Source organism: Rhipicephalus microplus, chromosome 8 (genome assembly GCF_043290135.1).
Source record: "Rhipicephalus microplus isolate Deutch F79 chromosome 8, USDA_Rmic, whole genome shotgun sequence".
Classification (NCBI taxonomy): domain Eukaryota; kingdom Metazoa; phylum Arthropoda; class Arachnida; order Ixodida; family Ixodidae; genus Rhipicephalus; species Rhipicephalus microplus.
In genome coordinates, this window is record NC_134707.1 from 50,643,753 (window position 1) to 50,664,728 (window position 20,976).

Below are 20,976 nucleotides of genomic sequence, written 5' to 3' on the forward strand. Positions count from 1 at the left end.
CCAACTGTAAGCCATAACATGCACCTCCACCTATTTTTGACTGACGCGAAGTTTCTAAAGGGAATTATTTGGTATGGCAAAAAAGTACCACAACTTCACAAATTCACCCCGATGGGTGAAATATCAAACCAAAGTACTCATTTTTTGAGCTGGTGGAAACAATCTTCCAAGCAGTGTTCCGAAATTGGTGGCTCTACTCTATTCCATCCAATTGCATTTCAGTGAATTCAAAATTGCCGCTATTCTATTCTTTCACTTCCTCAGAATGAAAAGAGCGCCCATTCACACAGCAGGAATGACCCGCCGGCAGTTTAATTTCATTCCCGTATTTCCTCAACGTAGAAAAACCATCTTAGGAGTCTAATCGAGTTTAGAATGAACGCCTCGTAGATCTGATACCAGATGCATTAAGAACTGCAAAAAAATGCGTAAAACACGTTACCAAGGTCGAGAGATAGTAGCTTGGTCAGATCTCGTGCAATGCAACTATCCTACTAATCTACACAGGGGCCGTTCTTCCGCAATTTATAGTATTTGCATGGTCAGCATGTTTCAACAAATGATGATGTTTAATATTGTTTATGTTAATATTGTTAATGCTAAAATGAAGCCATAGCATAGTGCTGCCAAAAGGAATGTTCAATATGAGTAGAGACAAACGTCGGAGCAACGTGGTGCAGACGCGTTACTTATAGATGAACAGTGCTTGCAAGCTTCCAATGCATTTTAAGAGAACTGCTTTATTTTAAAGCTTGCTGCTCCAATTTATTACTTACGTGAAGTTTCAAAAAAAAAAACATCACGTAGACGGAAACGTCCTCTGTTCTCGGAACGAGACGTCATTCTATCCGATTACTATCTGTGAAAAAGGGCTTTATTCTATTCCCATTCCAATCCTCCAAGCTTTGTCTCTATTCCATTCCGGGATCACGGAAGTATAGAATGAATCCGCACTCATTCCAATTCTGGAGTAGCAACCCCGCAATACTGCCTCCAAGCATATTAAGTTTTCCTTGTGTTGAGTCTGAAAGCGGACATCGGATACTTTTTTATTACACAATATGATGCAAGTATTAGACGTAGGTAGTGGTTTTTTAAACTATCACTTCGTAGAATGCGACTGAAACAGAAACACAAAGACGAATTACCACAAATGTCGCAAGAAGCCTCATGGGCTAAGACTACCTGCAATGCAGTGAAAAATTCTGCGATGATGGTGATAATGCCTAGACGCGGAAACATCTCCATCTCAGGATCAGATTTCTCATTTAATTGAACATAGAAGTTAGACTCAGAGCGTACTGGATACTTAGCCTTCAATGGCGCCATTATGCCGGACCACTTTGTCTGAAGTTTACCTGAACAGACCTTTGTTAAGGTTACAATGTTTATGTCTTATAATTTGTTAAATAATCACCTGTAATACTTTTGAGGGTCTTCAATATAGAAAACTGTTGTTAATAAATGTGGCGAATGTCATTCTTTGCAGCCACGAGTCCGCTGATGGAGCAACGGCTGCCAACGGAAAACTGGCCGAGCTTACAGTATTTAGACGACGTGGACGTAGGTGGAGTCGCAGACCTTGCCGGCCTCAAGAGAGGGGACTTCTTGCTCGAGGTGAATATGGCAGTCTGCAGAACTTTTCAAATACAAAAACGTCACTTCGTGGCCCGGTACATGCATATAGTTATATACAAAAAAACAATTAAAGAGGCACTTCTGATGGAACATAAAAACACGTTTTTTTTTGTTCGGTCTCTAGGCCTTCTTTCGTGGTAATGCGTCTTTTTGTGTTTCAATGACGATGGGGTCAGCAAAATTCATTTGTCGTGTTGCTTTCCTTCAGTCATCGAAATGACTGCTGTTGCTATTGGCGGATGCGAAATGGAAATGCAATGGAATGAGCTTAGGTTATCATGCGCATGTGGGCCTTCTAAATGCCGCTCTGCAACTTCATCTCTGAACCAATGCACTTTTGGTATGTCTGTGCAGATCAATGGACAGGACGTCTCCCAAGCGACCCACGAGTGCGTGGTAAACATTATCCTGCAGCAGGGTGACCTGATCGCCATGACGGTGCTCACTGTTGCTGGCCCCGTTCCTCCAGGACTAGCGTTTTCCCAGGGAGGCTCTTCATCCTCCGCACCTTCGTCCGCACCGGGATCGGAGGCCGGCAGCGTGCCCGCGGCAGGCAGCAGCGTGACGCCCCCGATGCTGCAGGCCAACGGCGCCATTGCCGGCGCCTACCGGCAATGTGCCACGTTACCGCGCAAGCTGTCAGCCAAAAAGGCCCCAGCCCCTCCCAAGAGGGACCCCAAGACGACACTCTCCGTGGGAAGGGCTAGGGCGAAGTCCATGGTCGCAGGGCTCACTGACATCGGTTTGTAGCTTCATGCTATGGAGATTTCTAAAAGGCCTTAATTGCATTGGGAAGGAAAACACCAGGTCAAGCTGTAGCTTGAAAGATTTCCCTGTTGCAGAAATAGATTAGAAGTAGGGATTGAAATGTGTGGTTAAACATTTTTATTGTCCCAGGCAAGACCAGTTCACACGGGTCCACAGGATTTTTCTTCCATTAGCGTCTGCCTCACTTCTGGGTACAAAGCTGTAGTGTGCTATGCTAAGTGGCTATTGTGCATAGGCACCACCCCTTCATCTCCCCATCATCATTCTTCATTCCTCTTTCTTTCCCCCTTCTCCTGTGTAGAGTAGCAGGCTGGAATGCACTAGCTCAGGCCAGCCTCTCTGCCTTCTTATCTCACTCTCTCTTTGTGGGCTCAATGTAGCTGATATTACTGGGTGTTAATTTGGCTACCAGTTCGCGAAATTCTGGGTTCTGTTGGGCTTGGATGTTATCGAAGTACTTAAGCATAAGCACGTTTCTTCGTAACGTTATAACCATACCATTTAATCTGAACTGATTATGCAATTTATATGGTATAAGCCACAGCTAACTGCAGCAATTGAAGTGCAGGACGGGAATATGCATGCGTCCTCGCATCAGGTGAAATTCAACCAAAGAGTATAGACGACAGTAGGGGAGAAAGTCGAGAGCATGACAAGTACGAAACCTCACATGTCGCACTAGATGTTGTTCTTGTGAGGGCCTGCAGCATCGTCTTAGATATTATGCATGACATTATGCATGACCTCTTTTCAGGTGTGTTTGAACCCACTGAAAGAACCACTCTTTCAGTTCCTAATACTAACCTTCTCACTTTACTTTCGTGTTCACACAGAAGTCCTGGACCGGACGCTGAACGAGTACGACTCAGAAGGCCGCTCAACCAAGAGTAGTTCAATCGAAAGCATCCCGAAACAGAACGGCACTTCTTCAGCACCCGCCGCCTCCAGCAGCGCAAGTGCGTCCGCGACTGCGACGGCAGCAGCGACGGCGGGCACCGAAGGAACCAAAACGGCCTCGATCCGCAGCCGACCCGTCCGCATGACGGCCGCCGAACTCGAAGAGTTCCTCACGCGCCAGAGCGCCGAGCGCAAGCCGCGCGTGTTCGGCAGCGTCGCCGCGATGAAGCGGGCCGCCCGCGGAGCGGGGCCTACCATCCTCAAGGACTTCAACAGTGAACCCGAACTTAACGCAGCTGAGACGGACCTGGCCCGGCGAAGGAGCAGGAGTCAGGAAAACCTGGCCATCTACGGCGAGTCCTGGAAGAAAATGGAGGAGATATGGAAGAAGCCAACGACACGTATATACGCTGAGACGACGGCGACGGCCACTGCAAAGCAGCCGCTGCCAGCGCCCAGTGTCAGCTCCAGCGCTTCAACACCAGCTGCGGCGGCCCCAGCTCCGGTGTCGGCCGAGCAAGCTAGTCAGAGCTCGCGGAAACCACCGCCGAGTCACCCTCCTCCACCGCCGCCAGTGGGCCAGGTGCTCAAAGTCGACGTGTCGAACGCGATGGGCGATTACGCCAACGTGGACGGTATTCCGGACTCTAAGGTTATGTCTAGCTTCAGGCCGGGAGACAGTGCCAAGCTGTACGCATCTCCTGAGTCCCTGACGCACGTAGCCTACAAGACGAGCGCCGAGGCCCGCAGTGCAGGGCGTCCCGGCAGAACACCGGCACCACCAGGGTCCGGAACTCGCTCCCAGTCGCTACCGCCCCGGATCCAGAACAGAGAAGCGTCGGAGACGCGCGAAACTGTAGTCTACTCCACGTTCAGAGTCGTACAGCCCACACCAGAGACGGGGACTGCGAGGGCAGCAGCCAAGGGCAAGAAAGTCAGAGGCCCCGCGTCTGTTCAAGAGGAACCGCCACCGCCTCCCGAGAAACCGCCGTACATTCCCGAGCCCGACTATGACAGCACGGACGAAGAAGACGAGCAGATCACCAGGAAGCAGAAGTCGGGAGACATGGGTACGTTCAAGGCATCGTCCGGAGGCTCGAGACGGGACGAGGCGCCACCACCACCTGAGAGAGCTCCTACGACGACCACTACTATGGCGACTGCAGTGCGTCACGATTCAGATCCGAAAGTGATCGCAACCAAGAGTCACACGCTTGAGCCCCGCTCGTCCAGGGCCCAGGAAACGATCGTTCACATCAAGAGGGACCCACTCGAGTCCGAAAAGTTGGTTCTCGAGGTCTCCGCCGGCTCCGTGCGCGACAACATCAGCGCATTCGAGAAACGGAGCGCCGGCAGCAACACAGCCCCGAGGCCGACGAAGCACGCTGGGTCCAGGGACCACCATCACCACCTTCATGATGAGCCGGAGAACAGTTCCAGCGGCGTGTCGTCAGATGTCGAGGTGGAGAGACAGGAGCTGCGGTCGTACGATCAGGCAGCCCTGTCGAAGCGACTCAGCGCATACTACCTCCAACGACGGCAGTCCGCCGAGAACCTGGTTCCCATAACGACAACCGCCGCAACCGCTGCGCCTGTGGTTCCGAACCTCGACTCGCACCTGAACCAGAGGAACATGATTGGGAGGCATCAACAAATGGTTCCACCGGTCTCTTCATCAACAGCATCCATGGCTGCAGTGGCATCTTCTATAGCGTCCAGCAACCAGGCCATGAGAAGGCCGCAGGCTGCCGACAACAAAGCAGTTTTAGGCGGCATTCCCAAGAAGACGCTCAAGATCCGGCTGGACCAGAAGGTTCACGCGACGAGGAAGACAGAAGGAGCACCGCGTGCGACTGACGCAGCCACAGACGGCTCGAGCCTCAAACGCAGCATCGACGAGAGCCTGGACTTTATTAGGCTTCAAATCGACTCGCTGGGTCTCTCATCCGTCAACGAGGCGGACATGCTCACAGAACTGGTTCCTCCGCCACCCGAGTTCTCGCACGGAGTGCGACCTCAACAGGCTGAGCCCATCGCGCCGCCGCCGCCCGAGTTTTCCGACGAGTACCACCGCCGCTTCGACCACCACCACCAACAGGTGCCACCGCACCATCACCAGCCGCAGCAGCTACCGCAGCACCAGCCGCAGTCGCAGCAGCTGGCTCGCCACCAGGCCGCACTGTACCACCAGCTGAACCAGCCGCAACAGCAGCAGCACCTGCCGGCAGCGTACTGCCGCTACAACGGCTCTCCGCAGCACCACCATTCAGCCACGCTGCGGCCCACCAGTTCAGCGCATCATCAGCCGCGACCCACGGTGCACGATGTCTACCGTCCCGGCTACGGGACCCTGGGCCGGCGCACGGATCCTCAGGTACTCGTCGTCCCCATCGAGCGGCAAGCGGGAGACTTGGCCCGTTTGAAGTCGGTCCAGCGGGAATTCAGGCAGAAGCCCCTGGTCGAGTGGAGTGCCCGCGACGTGAGTGATTGGCTGGAGTCCCTCTTCCTCCAGGAGTACAGGCCGCGATTCGTCGAAGCCGGCATCACCGGAGTGAAGCTGGCTAACATGGACTCCAACGACTTTATGGGGCTTGGGGTGAAGCAGGTTGGCCACAGGGTCAACATGGAGCGCTCGCTCAGGCGCTACATGAAGTAGGCATTCCTTCGTACCTGTTGAACACAAATAGCTAGCGCGAATGGCTCGTAGATAACTTCAGGGTTGGAGCCGTTTGGTTTGTTATTCGACTACGTTTTGGGTGTCATGCGAAGTACAAGGATCAAAGAAGTGGATGGAAAGAGCACACTGTCAAGGTTTTCCATAATCAGTTTTGGTCAGCTCTGTGGGGTGTGATTTTATGATAAGTAAAATGGGCAAGGTCACATGAATAGGTGCTCGTAAACTTTTATTTTCCTTTACATGATTTACCCAGCATTCTCAAAGTCCTTGGTTTCAGACCGAGTGATTGAATTACAAGGTCGTTACGAAGTAGTGGTGTTGTATCAACGCCACCGTACATGCTGTCACATTGGCATTGCATCCTTGTACTTCGCCAGCACTCTGTATAGGAAATTTATTGCTTTTTAACCCACAAACATGGCCACGCAGGAATGGCTTATTGTGTTACAAACACCGCAAGCTGAAGCATACCCGCAGAGGGTGTTGCTGGGGTGGCAACTACAAACGTTCAGCGGTGCTTAGATGTGCCGAACTAGAATTCGCTCTTTGAGGGCTTATGAAAGCGTTCCCTGCCAATGACGCGACTCAAGCGACTAATTTATTTCCCCCTGTGGGCTTGTACAGTTGCCTGCAATACAAAGCGGAACGGATAGGGCACAGCACTCCGAACTCCGCAGAGTGCTTTCCTTTGATGCGTCCGGTTGCAAGCACATTTCCCCTTCAATTCAGTGATGATGGAAGAGCAAGTTCAATACCTGCCCTTGTTCCTATTTATATTGCGGCCAACTGAATGCGAGGTAGTAGTCCGTATACCTGGCACCAGTGCCGTAGTTTTGTAAATATGATGTAAGCTTTATCATAATATTTGCTTCTGTCTGGCGTTGCTGAATGACTTTCGTTTTGCTTATATGTAAAATGAGTTTCTTTGTGGTGTGCAATCTGTTTCACGATTTTATCTTGGAGTAATTTATCTCTAATATATTACCTTTATTGTTCCTGTGTAACAAAGTGTGATATAGTGTCCGAAGTTGTTGCCATGTCGTACCCGTGCGGTGATAGTCGCAACGATGTCAATATAATAAGTACAATTGACCAGACTTTAGTTTCGTTGCTACGTAAGGATATACCGTAGTAAACATGAAATGCCAAAAAATTTGCATCTTTTTCCTTATTACTATCCTTGCATTGCTTAGTTCATCCCCAAACTTTCGCAGCGGCATGCAGAGATCTCTTTGATTGTGTTATCCACGTGTGGTTTAATTTGTGCTTAAAGTGATCCCCATTGCTTTAAACTAGCAGTTTATTTCTGGTTGAGAGACTGGTTGAATGAACCGAGCGTTTCCTCTTGGTAATAGTTTCCGAAAACTCTACAAAATGTTTACTGACTGAACCGTCTATAGTTCTTTGGACCGAAAACACAACTTTTCTATGTCATTTTAACGGGTAAGAGCCTCTAATACTGCCTGAATGCGACGAGCCGTTTCAAGCTTCGCATTACTACCCTCCACACTACAGTAACCCGCTTAGTTTTTGAACACAAAAAGGTGTCCAACTCTGTGATACCTACACAGGTACTCTTTACTAGCGAAACAATCGTATGCTTGAAGTTTGCGTGAACTTTTGTTGAAAATATCAGTTCCTCGTCGGCGTAAACTGATGTGCACAGTATGAATCGAAATTGTTCCGAGGAAGCCCTATTGACGTTTACCAATCCAGGCGCGAAATTCTTCGACGAGGTATCTTACTAGGTGTGAACATCATCCAATATACAACTGAATCCATGTCGCAAATATAAATGAACAATAATTGTTTCTTGAAATGTTAACGAGTGTTGCTGGAACACATTGGTTTCATGAATACTCGGAACTTCATGGACATCGATGACAAGGGTTCCAATCGATCTTTGAACGTTTCAGTCGTAATTTTCTCTAATACAAGCTGGCTAGTCGTTTAGCGATGACAACCATTTAACAATCCTCCAGTCTTCGAAGCTTCTGTGAGCCTGTGTACTGTACGTCAACTATGTAATGTAGAAGTTTCATCGAATGTGTGCGATAATTCTTGCCTGTAACGTTGAAAAAGTGACGCAAAATGTTGAAAGAGCATAAAAAGAATTTCTCCCCTGTATTTTTCATGAGAGAACTGTCTTACACTTTCTAGCGTACGCGCACCTGTTTGCCCTTGCTTTCGTATACTGATGGCGAAAAAAGCCTCAAATAGACAACATTGATGCCTACCTTTGCGGAAACATTCATCGAATGTCTACACACCGGTCCACACACACAAACAGTTCGCGGGCAACGCTTGTCATTTACAGGTGAGCGTACCCGGTATACAATGCTCAATTCGCCAAGACGCGAGGCCGGATTCTGGCGAAAACTTATGTCGAATAAGGTCACGTCACGGGTTTGCTGAAGGGCTCTGGACGGAAGGTCAAAGGGCACGTCTGTGGACGCAGATGGTCTGGCTCGTTGAACTGCTAGAAACTTCGGGGACGTGGTACTGAAAGATTTGGAAGAGAAGTACGAACGTGCCAACAGACGAGGGTGGAAATAGATTGCAGAGAGTGAGATCAAGGGACCACAAAGGCAAAACCAAGAGTGTGAGATGTAACGAGTCTAGGTACCAAGTCGTGTTCTAAGCTCTAACTACCTTTATGTTAGGGCCTAATGTTCACCTTGATGTGTCAAACGTGCGGAGGGGCCACTTATGTGCCCGAACGAATGTATCGGCAAGTACTTTAGTCGACTTGTGGTTGCAGCAGTCGGCTCTCCTTTTCCACTTTAAGGGGCTTTCTCGTATTGAATTGCACTACTCCGGTTCATCCTATTTGAACTGCTGGTTGAAAGCTACTCGTGTGTGGTTAAAACGTCAAGGACAGGGTGTCGGAGTGAATTAATATTATAAATATGAATATACATTACTTTTGAAACATAGGATTACAAAGAAGTCATCGGCAAAGTCGTTTTTTTCAAGTTGTAGTCGTTCAGATTCTGACATACCAGTGGGAGTCTGTGGTCTGCATTAAAACCAGACTATTACGCAAAGGGACATCGTACACCTTCAAAATGAGTGTCGCGTACGCGGCTTACCGAAATGGCAGTTGTAAGGGCCACGTTTTTCGTCGCAGCTTCTGCTATGATGCAGCAAGTCGACTAGTTGAATGCTTCTGGAGTGTTAGAATGAACGCGTAAGTTTTCGTCAGATCGAAGGTCCGCCGTCTCTGGCTCACATTTGCAAAGTAGAGGAGTACCGTACGCTTCGTACATTGCCAGAACCGTTTTCTGAATGCGCGAATGAAAGGTTTCTCGTTTCTTTTCGTGTCGTCTATTAAACGGACACAGGTGAGTGCGTGAAAAAGCTGTCTTTACCGACATCGTATACAATGTTTTCCCACGAGTGAATGCTGGCGCCGGCTAACGTTACTGCCTCGTAACTAGAGATTTACGTGTTATTTATTCTGCTCCGAATTAGGGACGCATAGAAAGAACTGGCAGTTTCCGGCATTCACAGAATGATTTGCTTCTTTAATCCTTCTGTTTTTGAAGGCAATTGGAAGGTATGAAACGAGTGCTTTGTACCTCTTTTTGATGTCCACGTCCAGTTTAGGTATGGCCTGAACTGCGCGCCTATACATTACATAGCAAACCATTGCTTATTACTGGGAGGTCTTGTTTTGCAAAGGTGAAATTTTCAAGCTCTTTCTTGATATAGGCCAGATGCGCAGTTTGAATTCACATAATAGCAGGCCACCTTCGTCTCAAAAATAAGCAAACGTTTACTAAAACACGTACAATGGCCAGCAAGCTTGACACGAACGCTCTGCAGCGTGTCCTGAAACAATTAGACGCTAGCATCGCGTACCTTTGGGTCATGCTGCCGAGATGTTACTCGTGTATGCCGAGATACTATCCTAGCATACTATCCAAGATACACAACCGCTCGTGTTAAGCTTGCTGACGACTGTGCGTCTTTCCGGTCCAGACTTTCGCCATATTTTCTGGCCTCATGCCTTGCGGAAGCCTCTGTTAAAGTTTATCGGTTATACGTACCATTCCATTTAATCCCAAGTTTATTGGTTATCTTTGAAAATCCTCGGTAGGTAAATGAGGATGTGATATCCCGTTTTCAGTCAAATCCTCCGCGAAATTTAAAACATGCCTTGAAGCCTGAAGCGAGGTTGTAAATGAGCAATTTCACATATTAGGCGCATTAAAAGGCGGACAAACCACATGAAGGTAGGCTATCTGTCAACAGTTCGGTTCGCTTTTTCAAACTATACGTAACACTTGCATCGTCTTGCAAGAAACGGGCGAGCATCAAAATTCTTGCCTTGTGTGAGAACAGTGCTACCCAGAGTTTAATTTACTCATAGTCGACTTATAACCCAGAATGTTGCCACGTGTCCGTTTACCGAGAGTTGGCTCACGTTACGTGGCCGGCTGTGCGCTAAACACTTTTTTTCGTTGGGTCGAGAATATGCAGATGGTCGTTTCACTTGTTGTCTGTTTTGTACGCTTATGGTGCGAAAACGCATTTGAACAGAGCCAAACAGAATATTCAGGTACGTGCTGTTTTAGTTCCTTAATTTTAGGTACGTTATTTTGAGCTTTACAAGCTGCAGCACTTAGATTTGTCGTTTTGCAAGGGACATCGAACAACGTGTCGATATCCTTTCCTTGAACGCCTGTCACGCTGGTACCGACTGTGTACAAGGTGTAATGGCGGTCACGCAGCTGCATGCATCAGGTCTCAAAGTGTGTGATAGTTCGCAGGGGTCTTTCGCAGAGTGCTTCAAATGCTCTTTTGAAAAGTTTAGTGTCACCTCATGTATAGGAATATCACTGTCGAGTGTTCATTTGCTTGATGTGTCATGTCGTTTGTAATTTGAATTTTCGTTGTGTTTATATGGACAGCTGCATCTCACTTTCTTCTCACTACGCTTTCAAAAAGAGATCCTCCCAGTTTCATTCAGAAATGTACCTTCTACTTCGTTAGAAAATAATTGAGCCACTATATGCTTGTTGTAGTGGGAAAGCGTCTAAGACAACGCTGATCTAAACACCATCTTTGCATGTACATACGAAAGCTGAATATTTGACGAGTGTTCGCCATGTATCGAAGTCGCCCGCATTCATTTGCGGTGGCACTGTACATATATATCTTATTCAGTGCGTGAATGTGTATATGTAATATGTACGCACATATTACAATATAAAGTGGATTTAAAATATTATCCTTGTTGTGTTTTTTCTTCTTCCTTAACAAGCCTATATTCACGACGTCGAGAGAAAAGTCACAGCTTTGCCGCAAAGGTGAAGCAGTAAACGCGATAGCAACAAATTGGAAGGTCACGCGCAAAATTGCAAGTAGATCGAAATGTGCCTCTCGCTTCTCACACACAACTGATGCACGAAACATACTCACCAGTACAGATGAACGTAAATAAGCGTCTCAGTTACTTCGCTGCGTCTGAAAAGAGTGCCGTTTTCACAAACGGAGATTGTGCAATTATTGCAGTCACTTTTGTGTGCACGGTAACTACAACAATCGTTCCGGTAAAAGCCCAAGGCCAGCCAAGACGTGCGACTGCCCCCACCACCACATGTGCGCACGCGCGAGCTCCACCCTGCCCCCTCTCCACGGGGCAAAGTACGCGTGGTAGAGGACAGCGCGTGTCGCCGCGTCGTAACGATGTGGTGACGTGCGCTCAAAGCGTCATCTTGCTGGTAATACTGAAAACAGGCAAGTTCCCCCGAGATGCCGGTCACCAGTGGTAAGTAGTAAATATAAATAGCTTGCCGTTTGAATGTTGGACAAGGTGCTTCTTTGTGGCTCAGTGGCTAATGCTTCGCGATCCCAAAGCAGAGGTCCCACGTTCGATTCCACGTGCCCGAGTCTTTTTCTGGATTATTTTTTCTTACGTTTTCATATATGTAGATACGTACACATATACGGTGAGTGACAACGACGCCAACGTAGACGCCAACGCCAGCGGCAAAATTCAGCCGAGAGAGTCCATATACATTGTGGAATATATTTTACAGCGCAACTGGTTAGATACGGACAGAGAAGGAATACAGTGCTGAACTCTCAATTGAAATTTATTTGATAAAAATGACCTATATAGGAGACAATGAGTCATCAAAATTGTGCTCAAGTCCATATAATAGCTATCGCAATAAAACTTCTGGTGTAAATGGCGGCGGTTTGAAGAGCCAGCATTGGAAATCCTGCGTGATTTATTGATGCCATAAGCACTTTTTAGAGACGATAGTCTTTCTTGGGGTACCGCAACCTAAAATTTTCGTCTGTCTGTCTGTCTGTGTGTCTGTCTGTCTGTCTGTCTGTCTGTCTGTCTGTCTGTCTGTCTGTATATTTGTTTCTTTGTCCGCCGTAATGATACCTCAAACGTCCCAAACAAAACCTTAATCGGCCAACCCCATCCGCAGCACTTCCCAATATTACTCAAGTTTAAGCGTTCATACTTGTTTGATTGTCAATTTAAAAGCAAATATTGCGCATATATATGAGGCACCATAAGATGTTATTATTTTGTATATGTGTCTTTATACTGTAGAAGGCATACATAGGTAATTTTAAGGAGCGTTGCATTTATCCCGCTGCGCTGACAATGAAACGTTATGCTAGAAAAGGCAATTGTTTCTAACGCTTTGTCAAGACGACACGGTGGTGGCACATGCCCATCGTTTTGCGTTTTATGCTTTATCGCCTCCGAGATAGGCGCACCCGCCTTTCTTCGTTTTCGAAGAAAACTGCCAGATAGCGCTCGTGTCTAAGGTGCCTCGTTCACCTTCGCTGCACGGATCTAAACATCCTACAGCGCTGTTCCAGAATACAATTAACCTGTTTGCTTGCATAGAACATCAAATAAACATTTTGTTCAACCTTTCCAAAAGCAAGACTATCGTCTTCCGACGACGTTTGCAGTGAAACATGCACATACGGGGCTAATTTGTCTCAAACGCTCTTTCCAATTACATGTCTTCATTTATGTAAAACAGTATCGAGTAAACATTCTTCAAGGCTTTCAGGTCATTGTCATGTCATAAGCAATCAACTTGGCTATATAAAGCTGCCTGTCATGCTCATGAATATAGTGTGGGAGACATTGCACGTTTAGGAAGACAAAAAGGTCTAAATTTCCGGAGGCCTTTAAAACATAATACAGCGTCCGTATTTATTATGTCGTCATTGAGAAATTTAAAGCCTCAAATCTTATAACTACTACTATAAAATAATAATGATAATAATAATAATAACAATATTTATTATTATTATTATTATTATTATTATTATTATTATTATTATTATTATTATTATTATTATTATTATTATTATTATTATTATTATTATTATTATTATTATTATTATTATTATTATTATTCTTGAGACGTTTATTGGCGGACACTTGTCGACGATGCTTGACAGCGACAGTCAATGCGGGTACCGACTCTCTGCACGAGCTGCTCTTCTTTTTGATAAAAAGGGCAACCCACTAGAAGGCGCTGAAGAGGACGACCCACTGTTCGAAGGCTTCGCCACAACTACCCCGGGTACGAAGAGGTAGCCGCCTGGCGACCTAGCAGCTGGTTACTATGAGCGGGTCGTGGTAGGCTTTGAGGCGCTCCACGTTGACAATGTCGCGCCCTCGACGGCGCGTGTCCGAAGATGGTTCGATGGGTTCGATCAAGTAATTTACAGGGGAAGTGCGTTCGACGACACGGTAGGGGCCTTCGTATTTGGGCAATAGTTTTGAAGATAGGCCAGTTGAAGTGGTAGGGATCGAGAGCCAGACGAGCGCTCCAGAGAGGAACGTGGGCGCAGTAGTGCTGGCGTCAGCGCGAATGGCTTTTTTGCCGCTCTTGATCATGCGCTGTAAATGTCGTAAATGTCCTTGCAAGCTCTCGACACTCTTCAGCAAGCTTGGCTGTAGCAGAAATAGGCGCCCACTCTGACGGATCTGGCTTGTACGGAAGTATAGTGTCGATGGTGTGTGACGGGTGCCTTCCATATAATAAAAAGAAAGGGGAAAGGCCAGTAGTGCTCTGAGGAGCGGTATTATATGCGTAGGTGACGAAGGGTAGAATGGAATCCCAATTTGTGTGATCGGCGGCGACGTACTTGAAGAGCATGTCGCCGAGCGTACGGTTGAAGCGTTCAGTGAGGCCATTCGTCTGCGGGTGGTAAGCAGCAGTTTTGCGGTGAACAACGTTGCACTCTTTGAGAATGGCTTCGACGACTTCAGACAGGAAGACGCGGCCTCGATCACTGAGCAGTTCTTGAGGTGGACCGTGTCGCAGCATGAATCGTTGGAGCAGGAAGGAGGCCACATCGCTCGCTGTAGCCGCGGGGAGAGCGGCAGTTTCGGCGTATCGCGTGAGGTGGTCCACAGCAACAATGGCCCAGCGGTTACCAGCCGATGTTAGTGGAAGTGGCCCATACAAATTGATGCAACGGCCTGGCAGGGCAAGGTAGAGGTTGCAGACCTACCGGCGACAGGTGCGTTGAAGTTTTGCGGCGCTGACATTCTATGCAGGAACGAACGAATTTCTGCACATAGCGGTACATGCCGCGCCAAAAGTACCGTTGGCGAATGCGCTGGTAAGTCTTCGATACCCTGGAGTGCGCACATTGCGGATCAGTATGAAAGAGTTCGCATATGTCAGAGCGCAGACTGCGGGGTATGACTAGTAGCCACTGGCGGCCGTCACCGTTGTAATTGCGTCGGTGGAGAAGGTCGTCGCGAACGGCGAAATGGTGGGCTTGACGACGCAACGCGCGAGTGGATGGAGTGGATGGATCAGTCAGCAAGTCTATCAGTGAGGCAATCCATTGATCCTTGCGCTGTTCAGTAGCAACGGCATGAATGCTAATGGAAGAAACGGCAAGGTGAGACGCTGAGTCGTGGGCATTGTCGTCAGGCAAAGGAGAGCGCGAAGGGGCGTCGGGGTCAGCATGTTGCCTTCCGTTGCGGTACAGCACGTGGATGCGTAGTCTTGCAGGCGAAGTGCCCACCGGGCGAGACGGCCTGAGGGATCTTTCAATGATGACAACCAGCATAGCGCGTGATGGTCGGTGACTACATCAAATGGGCGACCATATAAATAAGGTCGGAACTTGGTAAGGGCCCAGACGATTGCCAGACATTCTTTCTCAGTGACGGTGTAATTAGTCTCGGCTTTTGTAAGCGTACGGCTTGCATACGCCACGACATATTCCGGGAACCCTGGTTTGCGCTGCGCAAGGACAGCGCCGAGACCGACACCACTGGCGTCCGTATGTACCTCTGTAGGGGCAGTAGGGTCGTAGTGGCGGAGTATGGGAGGCGACGTCAACAAACGACGGAGCGTTGTGAATGCGTCGTCACACTGTGATGACCACGAATGGAGAGGCCCGTTACTAACGAGGAGCTTTGTCAGCGGCGATACGATAGACGCGAAGTTTTGGATGAAGCGCCGAAAGTAGGAACACAGTCCTATGAAACTGCGCAGTTCCTTGACGGATGTCGGCTTGGGGAACTCGGTCACGGCCCGAAGCTTGGCTGGATCGGGGAGAATTCCGTCCTTGGACACGACGTAGCCGAGTATTGTCAACTGCCGAGCTGCAAATCGGCATTTCTTTAGGTTAAGTTGCAGACTGGCGTCACTCAGACGCGTTAAAACATGCCGCAGGCGTTGAAGGTGCGTGGAGAAGTCCGGAGCGAAAACGACGACGTCATCGAGGTAGCACAGGCACGTGTGCCATTTCAGGTCACGCAGAACGGTATTCATCATGCGTTCAAAGGTGGCGGGTGCATTGCACAGCCCAAACGGCATGCCGTTGAATTCGTACAAGCCGTCGGGAGTGACGAAAGCGGTCTTCGGTCGAGCGTCCTCAGCCATAGGTACTTGCCAGTACCCTGAGCGCAAATCTAGAGATGAAAAGAATTCGGCTCCTTGCAGGCTGTCAATCGCGTCAGCCACACGCGGTAGTGGGTACACGTCCTTACGAGTGATCTTGTTGAGACGTCGGTAGTCCACACAGAACCGCACAGAACCGTCCTTCTTCGCGACGAGAACGACAGGAGATGCCCAGGGGCTGTTAGAGGGTCGAATAACATCGCGGCGTAGCATGTCGTCCACTTGCTCGTTGATTACACGGCGTTCTGTGGGAGATACGCGATATGGACGTTGCCGTAGTGGTGGTTGTGCGCCAGTGTCAATGCGATGCGTAACAGTGGATGTGCGGCCGAGAGAAGGTTGAGCGACATCGAAAGAAGAGCGGAATTCTTCCAACAGGGCCAGAACCTGGGAGCGCTGGACCGGCGTAAGGTTGTCGGCAATGGAAGGACCGAATACATCAGCGGATGATGAAACAGATGTAGAAACAGCACTAAGCGTATTGGAGCTTCGGCAGTGCGTGTCATCAGGTTGATCCATGACTTGTGCGTCTTCGATGGGTTCCACGCTGCCGAGACATTCCCCTCGCACCAACGTAACACTGTACGGGGATGAGTTCAGAACAAAAATGGTGGTGCTGCCGCGAGTTACTTGCACGGTCGCGAAAGGAACCAGCAATTCTTTTTTTGGTGAAAACACGATGAGATGGTGAGAGGAGTGCAGCGGTGTCGGAAAGACTTGCGCAGTAGACCGACACCGCCGCGGACGAGTTTGCAGGCACTTGCGTGTCGTCCCTGACGAGTAACTTGCTTGCAGCAGATGGACTGTCGGCCGGCGTCAAAGAAGAGAATGGTGTCAGCTCTATTTCTCCTGGTGCGCAATGAATGACGGCGTCGTGGCGGGAGAGAAAATCCCACCCTAGGATGACGTCGTGAGAGCATGAAGGAATGATGATGAATTCGAGGGCATACATCACGTCCTGAATCATAAGGCGGGCTGTACACATCGCTGTAGGGTGAATGCTTTGGGCGCTGGCTGTACGGAGGGAGAGCCCGGAAAGTGGCGTGGTCACTTTGCGCAGTATTCGGCTAAGCTTTGCGTCCATGACGGATATGGCGGCTCCAGTATCTACAAGGGCAGATGCACGAACACCATCCACAAGCACGTCTATCACGTTCGATGGTCTTTGCTGAGGGCTTCCACAGTTCGACAGCGTCGCAGCCCTTGCCTCGTGGACTGCGACGACTAGTTTTCCTGGTCACCCTCTAGTGGACGTGGCCGCATCGGCGACAGTGAGCGACGTCGCGGAGAATGTGAACGGCGGGTAGATGGAGCGGGCCGGGACGACGGCGACGTAGGTGGCAGTTGGTCATAAAAGCGGCTCGACTGGCTGGGAAAATTGGAGGCCACCTGCGGTCGCTGCACACGATTGCAGTAGCGTGCTACGTGACCGACGCAACCACAAGCAGAGCAGATGGGGCGATTGTCCGCAGTGCGCCATCGGTTCGCGGGTCCCATCCATGTCGAAGAACGCGATGGGCGAGCCGGTTGCTGATATAACTGCATAGTGGGCGGCACACGGGGCACGTGGATGACGTCGGTATAAGTAGGCGGCACAGTTTCTCCGAAGGCCTGGGGTCTGGCGATGGTTTCGGTGTAACCAAGGGGGCCAGTCACAGGGATCGTAGGGGGTGGCCTGGCGACAACTTGGGCGTAACTGAGTGGTGTAGATACTGGAGGCGGCTGGTGATATTCTGGAACGACCTCCGCGATTTCCTGCTGAATGGCTCGGCGGAGGGGAGGCAGAAGTGTGCTTGACGACTGTTCAACACGTTGCGGGGAAGCAAAGGCTAGTAAAGAGACCTGGCGGGCAACTTCCTCACGCACGAATGACTTGATTTCAGCAAGCAAGGCGGTGTGGTCAGGAAGTGTTAACAAGGCCGAGAGATCAGCGTCACGTGAGGGTGGTCGACGGGTCATCGAGCGCTGCCGTCGCAGCTCCTCGTAACTTTGGCAAAGTGTAATGATCTCTGCCACAGTGCGAGGGTTCTTGGCCAGGAGCATGGTGAAGGCATCGTCGGCGATGCCTTTTAGAACATGGGTAATTCTGTCGGCCTCTGACATGCTCGCGTCCACTTTCTTGCACAAGTCAAGGATGTCCTCTATGTAGCTTGTGAAGGACTCACCGGTCTGCTGTGCTCGTTCACGTAACCGCTGTTCGGCTTGGAGCTTACGAACGGCAGGACGGCCGAACACGTCGACGACGGCGGTTTCAAAAGCGGACCAAGTGGGGAAATCGGATGCGTGGTTGTTGTACCACATGCCGGCCACACCCGCGAGGTAGAAAACCAGGTTGCCAAGTTTACCTGCCTCGTCCCAATGATTGGGGACGCTGACGCGTTCGTACATAGCAAGCCAGTCCTCGACGTCGGTGCCATCCGCGCCGGTGAAAACAGGAGGGTCGCGGATGCGGGGGACAGCGGAACATGGCGTCGGCGCAGGAGGAAGCGTTTGCTGTGCGGCGTCTTGGTGCATGGTAGAAGGCACGGTGCGGGATCGAAGCTCCAGGGGCATCAAATGCTAACCGAAGGTGTTAGAAGGGCACAGCACCTCCACCAAATTGTTGAGACGTTTATTGGCGGACACTTGTCGACGATGCTTGACAGCGACAGTCTATGCGGGTACCGACTCTCTGCACGAGCTGCTCTTCTTTTTGATAAAAAGGGCAACCCACTAGAAGGCGCTGAAGAGGACGACCCACTGTTCGAAGGCTTCGCCACATTATTATTATTATTATTATTATTATTATTATTATTATTATTATTATTATTATTATTATTAGGAATGTAGGGAAATTTACTACTGATATCAAGAGCAGTGCTATGCACGTCACTTGCAGCATCAGCACAACTTCAAGCGGGAATTACTCCTTGCAGAGGCCGACCCCTCTGCCTCTTGAGAAACAGATTACCTCGCTCTCTATACTCCTTGAATTACAAGAGCTTGCAGAGTCCACTGTTCTACTTTCACGATATGTTGGTGGTGCGCGGCAGTGTTCAGCTTGGGGTTGCAGTTTGAACATTTTGGGTAAAATAATTTTAGTATGTTATAAATACGCTGTGTGTCGACGCATGCGAGTGCTGCTGTTGCCATATAGTTGCCGCACTTGCAGTAAAAAACATCTAGGCAGAAAAGTAATGCATGCCGGTAGAGAGAGAAACAGTTAAAGGGGATCATGAAACGGTTTTGGCGATATTCCACAAACATATTAGGCTAATAGCGCAAGTTCAAAGGGTTATTTAAAGACTGATTTGTTCTTTCTGCGTTAACTGTGCAATTACAACGCTTTCAAGCTGCAAGTCGCTTCAGATAATAGCAATCAAACCAAACGCGCTTTCAACCGTTCATTCAAAGTACGGCATCCTCCCGTACCACGACGTCACCTAGGCGGCGGATTCGATTGGCTGTGAAATGTGTGGAAAATCGGCTGGTAGGGTGGCGGCACCTCTCGAAGCAAATATCAACCACTCTGAGATCCTTTCTTTTTTCTTTTGTTGCCAGACGGCATGCGTGCTGTAGGCCGCACTGGGGTGATGGCCTCCGAAATTGCGTGTGACCTGTCGGTCTGAAATCTCGGAGGTTTAAACTGGGTGAAGCTCGAATTGTCGAGTTCGCTCATGAGAGCTCTGCGATCGCCAGCGATGTCAGCCTGTTCCATGAGTTGAGGAGGCGCGGCAGGGGTGAGAAGGAGGGTATTTGATTGTCCCTAGTGGCCCTGGTACATGGCGTGTCGCCAAGTTTGTGGTACGAATGGTTTGATGGTGCTGTAGCCTAAACGATGAAAAAAGTTTCAAAGAAAGTTTTTTGGCCCCCAAATGAAAAGTTGGAGATGTTAGCCTGACTGTTGATTGATTGATTGATTTGTGGGGTTTAACGTCCCAAAACCACCATTTGATTATGAGAGACGTCGTAGTGGAGGGCTCCGGAAATTTTGACCACCTGGGGTTCTTTAACATGCACCCAAATCTGAGTACACGGGCCTACAACATTTCCGCCTCCATCGGAAATGCAGCCGCCGCAGCCGGGAATCGAACCCGCGACCTGCGTGTCAGCAGCCGAGTACCTCAGCCACTAGACCACCGCGGCGGGGCTAGCCTGACTGTTCGTCTAACAAGATACTCAATTGATTGATTTGTGGGGTTTAACGTCCCAAAACCACCATTTGAGTAAGAGAGACGCCGTAGTAGAGGGCTCCGGAAATTTTGACCACCTAGGGTTCTTTAACGTGCACCCAAATCTGAGTACATGGGCCTACAACATTTCCGCCTTCATCGGAAATGCAGCCGCCGCAGCCGGGAAACCTGATACTCAAGGGGCTGGGTATTTATTGAGATGACACGCACGCAGACAAGCACGTATGCACACACACACACACTCACTCTTTCTCTCTCATTCTCTCATCGCTACACGGCACTTTACTGTTTACAAAGTTTCGCACAGGCTTGTGACCCGCAAAAAAGTCAACAGCGCTTTAGTGGTGCGTCACACGCAGGTGCTGCTCTGCCGTGCGCCTAGAATATTTTGTAGTTTTAAGTACCTCTTTTCTCCCCTTTATCCCTTCCCCAGTGCAGGGTAGCAAACCGGATGTGCGTCTGGTTAACCTCCCTGCCTTTCCTTGTATCTTTATCTCTCTCTCTCCTAAGTAGCAACTTTGTTGAATGTATATAGGGCCACCTTCAGAGACTGTCTCTCTGATGCGTATCGCCTGCATACACAGTACGTCTCAGGTCTTCTGGAACGTTACAATGAGGACACAATGGGGAGTCTAACAGTTTAAACATACTCCCAAAATTTTTGCATAGGTGACGTTTAATTGGATGTGGTGCGGGCATGTTTCCTCTTGGCTGTTAGGCTCTTGCTGCACATGTAAATACCACGATGGATGAGTCTTGAAAAGAGGCACATACTGGTGACTAGCATCTGTCCAGAGCGATCGCTGGAAGCTCCAAGCGTATGCTGTACAAGCACTTGCGGCGTAAGTGGCACTGGCCGAGCTTGAGCAGTTTCGCGTGGCTTATCGAGAGCCCTACCGCG

The 20,976-nt window shown here is 49.2% G+C and overlaps 1 protein-coding gene across 5 annotated transcripts in view; it reads left to right on the forward strand.

Annotated features, from left to right (window-relative positions):
• Prosap (SH3 and multiple ankyrin repeat domains prosap) overlaps nt 1-11,216 on the forward strand; it is a 240,418-nt gene extending 229,202 nt beyond the window's left edge. For all 5 annotated transcript variants that reach the window (XM_075871779.1, XM_075871776.1, XM_075871780.1 and 2 more), the window contains 3 exons: nt 1,490-1,617; nt 1,993-2,380; nt 3,240-11,216. In XM_075871779.1, coding sequence (XP_075727894.1) covers nt 1,490-1,617; nt 1,993-2,380; nt 3,240-5,959 — 3,236 coding nt within the window. In that variant the 3' untranslated portion in view covers nt 5,960-11,216. The remainder of the gene's footprint in view (nt 1-1,489; nt 1,618-1,992; nt 2,381-3,239) is intronic.
• The last annotated feature ends 9,760 nt before the right edge of the window (nt 11,217-20,976 follow it).